This window comes from Eschscholzia californica, unplaced genomic scaffold (assembly GCF_041429995.1).
Source record: "Eschscholzia californica isolate CP2 unplaced genomic scaffold, dmEscCali1.0.p SCAF_2, whole genome shotgun sequence".
In the NCBI taxonomy this organism is placed as follows: domain Eukaryota; kingdom Viridiplantae; phylum Streptophyta; class Magnoliopsida; order Ranunculales; family Papaveraceae; genus Eschscholzia; species Eschscholzia californica.
This window is the reverse complement of record NW_028238309.1, coordinates 46,508,036-46,512,716: the sequence shown is the minus strand read 5'-3', so window position 1 is coordinate 46,512,716 and position 4,681 is coordinate 46,508,036. Positions and strand designations below refer to the sequence as shown.

The 4,681-nt window shown below is 37.0% G+C and overlaps 1 protein-coding gene across 2 annotated transcripts; it reads left to right on the top strand.

The window, feature by feature from the left end:
* Positions 1-292: 292 nt before the first annotated feature.
* On the top strand, positions 293-4,158 carry LOC147558409 (serine/threonine-protein kinase AFC1-like). 2 transcript variants are annotated; one of them, XM_086660066.1, is made up of 12 exons: positions 293-629; positions 1,083-1,254; positions 1,347-1,373; positions 1,510-1,663; positions 1,748-1,796; positions 1,898-2,012; positions 2,183-2,274; positions 2,390-2,546; positions 2,655-2,719; positions 3,025-3,122; positions 3,204-3,306; positions 3,712-4,158. In XM_086660066.1, exons 1-12 carry the CDS (start codon positions 522-524, stop codon positions 3,871-3,873), a joined length of 1,302 nt encoding a protein of 433 aa, XP_086516192.1. In that variant the 5' UTR covers positions 293-521; the 3' UTR covers positions 3,874-4,158. The 2 variants fall into 2 exon arrangements, with proteins under 2 accessions (XP_086516192.1, XP_086516193.1); XM_086660067.1 differs by lacking the exons at positions 3,204-3,306; positions 3,712-4,158 and having other exon boundaries at positions 322-629; positions 3,025-3,126.
* Positions 4,159-4,681: the final 523 nt, after the last annotated feature.

The window sequence follows — 4,681 nt, the reverse complement described above, 5'->3', positions numbered from 1 at the left end:
AATTAGTATGGGTACCCAAAAAATTTAAAGGTTCCGGTTCTGGATCCTTCTATTGAGGTACTGGTATCGTCATGACCAGAAACCGCTACAACTTACGGATTCCAGTTCTCGGTAGTTAAATACCCGAACCAGAACCTACCGGTCGACACCCCTATACCGGTGATATTAAGGTGTCGTTTGGCAACACTAATTCCCCTAACATGATTATAAGTGTCAGAGCCTCTTATCTCCCCTTAACTGAAACGGCTCTCCGCCGAGGAAGGGCTAAAAAACACCTCCGCTCTAGAATCATAAAGAGGCAGGTCAGGTTTAGCTTTATTCGATAACCTGACCATAGTTAGGTTCCCCATTCACAGATTACCTCTCTCTCTGCCTTTGGCAGATTTGCCATAAGAAAAAAAAAACTAGGGTTACGAATGAGAGATCTTTCGATTCCTCGATCATCTTTCTCCTTCCACGAGATCTAAATGTTATTTCTCAATTTCCTTCTTCAATTTCATTCCATTCAATAATAAGCTCTTATGGAGACGCAGTGGATTACTGAATTTCCTCATACAAATATGGATAAAAGACCTAGAAAAAGACCTAGATTAACATGGGATGTACTACCTCCTGTTCCTGCTCCTAAGGTATATCATTTCCCCCTTATTTGTGATTTTTGATTTTCATCTTTGAGATCTTTCCTTTTGTAATTTTATGATATTTGATGTGTTTGTTCTAAAAGTTGTCATTTTTAACTCAATTTTATTCTGATATTGATGAATTCTTAACTTACATGACTGCTGCACTTGAAACCCTAATTATAGTGTAAGGAATTTGTAGTTTTATTCATTTTTTTGTTCATAAATTTAAGAACTGGTCTATTATATGGAAATCTATTACCATGATTGAGTTGTTATTTGCTTGTAGCCATCAAATTCTTCTTTGAGGGGACGAGACATTGTTAAATTTCCAAACATAGGAACATTGTTTAATGTCTTTGTTTTTTCTTCAAGTTCCGAACATTAGTAGTTTTGTTTGACACAAGGCTCTCATTGTTTGATACTTTGATACCTTTAGTGATAAATGATGTCTTTTGGTAGGTCATTCCGGCGTTATATTGTGCTCAAGAGTTTATGACTGGACTTCCCCCCAGCCATGCCTATACTTCTCTGTATTACAAACCACAGCTTCGGAATGGATCCCCACCTTGGAGGAATGATGATAAAGATGGGCATTATGTCTTTGTCATTGGAGAAAATATAACTGCTCGATGTAATACTCCACAATTCAGTTTTCCTTATGACTTTTCATTTTTCCCTTCACTGTCACTTTCATTTTGATACCTTAATTTTCTTCTTCTGCAGATAGAATCCTCAGCAAAATGGGTGAAGGTTAGTTAGTTTGTTCCTTGAGAATTCATATTAGTAGTTGATCCATGAAGTGCCAGAATATTAACAACGTATGGGCAGGACAAATGTTGTGCATCATTCCTTTTTCGTAAGATTTCATCTGGTGGATTTTGTGCAGGCACATTTGGTCAGGTATTAGAGTGTTGGGACAATGAAAGGAAAGAAGCAGTTGCAATTAAAGTTGTTCGTTCTATTCAAAAGTATCGTGAAGCTGCCATGATTGAAATTGATGTTCTTCAAAAGCTTGCCAGACATGATATTGGTGGTACTCGGTAGAATCTCTAATCACTTGTTCTCTTCTCTTGACCTGTGAAACTTTACAGCGTATTTGGTGTAAGTTGTTTTGTTCTTTGCAGTTGTGTACAAATACGGAATTGGTTTGACTATCGTAATCATATTTGTATCGTAAGTATTACTGATGTTTCATTTGGGACTAAAATGTACCTTTCCTCTTATGTGATTATTGTGCTAGGCGTGCTGATGAATCTTTTTGATGGTTTTAACAGGTGTTTGAGAAGCTTGGACCTAGCTTATACGATTTTCTTCGCAAAAACAGCTACCGATCTTTTCCAATTGATCTTGTTCGGGAACTTGGCAGACAACTTTTGGAGTCAGTAGCATGTATGTGGAACTACACTCACCTTTTTTTATTTAATGCTCACACTCTTGTGAGTTTTGGCATCATGGTCACTCTATTTTCACCATCACAGTGTCCATCAGAGTAGTTCTTTTTTAGTGTAAAGCTTTCCTGCTTTATTTGTCTAATTTTCTGAACTTCTTTGTCATTACAGTTATGCACGACCTAAGGCTTATTCATACAGATTTGAAGCCAGAAAACATTCTCCTTGTTTCTCCAGAGTATATCAGGGTGCCTGATTACAAGGTATTGATTTCTGAACATGAGTTTCCAAAAGCTGCAATGGAAGTAGTTCCATTCTGAAAATGCTTGAATGAGTGTGAACTGATTTTTAAGTACTTTTCTATTGTCTGCAATGAAGTGTCTGCCACGATCTGCCAAGGATGGTTGTTATTTCAAGAACTTGCCAATTTCCAGTGCTATTAAGCTAATTGATTTTGGGAGTACAACATTTGAGCATCAAGATCACACATATGTAGTATCTACTCGCCATTATCGTGCTCCTGAGGTTATCTTGGGTAATACATAAGTTCTTCAAAGAATTTCTGAAAAGTATCCAATTCCTCATTTTTTCAGAATATCTCATTTTAGGCTAATCATGGTTCTTCTGTTGTTTTCTTATGCAGGACTTGGATGGAACTATCCATGTGATTTGTGGAGTATAGGTTGCATACTTATTGAGCTTTGCTCGGTGAGTTAAGTTTACATTTTTATCATTACTACAAAGTGAACATCTCTCCGACCTGTTTAGGCATACTTTATGTGACAAAATGCATCAGAAAGATAAGATTCTTAGAAAACCATTCACTGGCATCAATCATCATAATATCTGTCTCTGACTGTCAGGAATGATTTGTTTCTGCTGACCACTGCTTTATTTACAGAGGCATAAGCTTTCTTAAACTCATAACCGATCTAAATGCAGTTCAGAAAGTCCTATTTAACTGTCCTCTCCGGCCGTTGTCATAATTTCTTATGTTCTATTTGATTGGTTAGGGAGAAGCACTTTTTCAAACCCATGAAAACTTGGAACATCTTGCCATGATGGAGAGGGTATTAGGTCCGATTCCCCAACACATGGTGGTTAGAGCTGAGTAAGTCTGATTGCCATAACTCTTCTGTTTCTAATGTATGCTTTCTGCAGAAATATTTATTTGTTGTAAATATTTTTTTAGTCGTCGAGCTGAGAAGTATTTCAGAAGAGCAAAGTTGGACTGGCCTGAAGGGGCAAATTCAAGGGAAAGTATGAGGGCCGTTTGGAAGTTGCCTCGCCTCCAAGTAATTATTTGAGCTCTATAATTGTTCATTAGTCATACTAATTAACATTCCACTTGTTGTATGAAGCCCACTTTGGTTGGTTGTAACATGTGTCTCCTTCGAGTGTCTTTCTCCTTTGAGGAGCGTGGAGAGTAGTTTTTAAATCTTACTGTTTAAAAGGAAAATTAGAAGTCTGTGTATGTCATACAACTACAACTCTAGGAGTCTTAAAACCAAATAGGTAAATATGACCCGAGGTTTTCCCTTAATAACGAGGTAGACTATTCTAGTGGAACGAGTTTACCCTATAGTAAACTCGTCTTATTGTTTCCGTTTTCGAAAGAATGCATTAATGTGCTAAATTCTTTTTTTCTATCTTCAAGTCTATTATGAATAATCTAACCACTGGTTACATTTCTTGTTTAGAACCTTGTGATGCAACACGTCGATCATTCTGCAGGAGATCTAATTGATCTATTGCAAGGTCTTCTCCGTTACGAACCAACTGAGCGACTCAAAGCAAGGGAAGCATTAAGACATCCTTTCTTTACTAGAGATATGAGAAGGTGTGGAGGTCATTTCTTGTAATTGAGGGCATACTACTTTCAAGCTCTCATTCAAAATGCGCATGAGAAAGCAAAATGAGTTGTATGTGGTTATCAATCATCACTATTACTGTATATCGAGCTTTACTTATTTTACTTTCGCCCCCATTTTTCTCATTTCTTTGTCTTGTAATAGTTTGGGTCTTTTTGTCTCGTTATATATAGGAAATCTACGTTATTGTAATATTTGTAAGGTTTCTGTTATCTGTTGCTTAAATTGCGAGTTTGTGACAACATGATATTAATGTACGGGTTTTTTGTGCTTGAACTGCTACAATCTTTCGCTTTTCTTTATTCTTCTTGCTAATTAGATTCTGAAGAAGTGATGTGCAGGAGTTTCCCGTATAAAATCAGTTCTTGACGGAAAATTTGGCTGCCAGGCTCCGGTTGTTACAGAGCCACACCAAGAAAGTAGGAGCTGCTAGTTCTGTTCTTTTCGTTACTAAAAATACGCAGTGGGAAGCTGTTCTCATCAGCAATACTCTTGATGCCACAAACTTATTATAATGTTCCGGTCCGAGGTAGATGCTCCTTTGGACGAAAAAAGGGGTCCGTTGGATGTTGAATGTGGTAAGTATTAGTATGTGATATTAATAGTTCTTTTCATATTCTTAATCTATGCAGATGGATTTGGAATAGTCTCTTGACAAATTTCCGCTTCCTTAAGATTGTCTTTGTTTTTCTTTTATTATCATAATCGTATTCCTTCTAACATGTCTGAATTTGACTCATCTGAGTATGACTTGTTCGAAATGTTGCGACTCTGACTTGCTCTTAGTAGGTTGCACTGT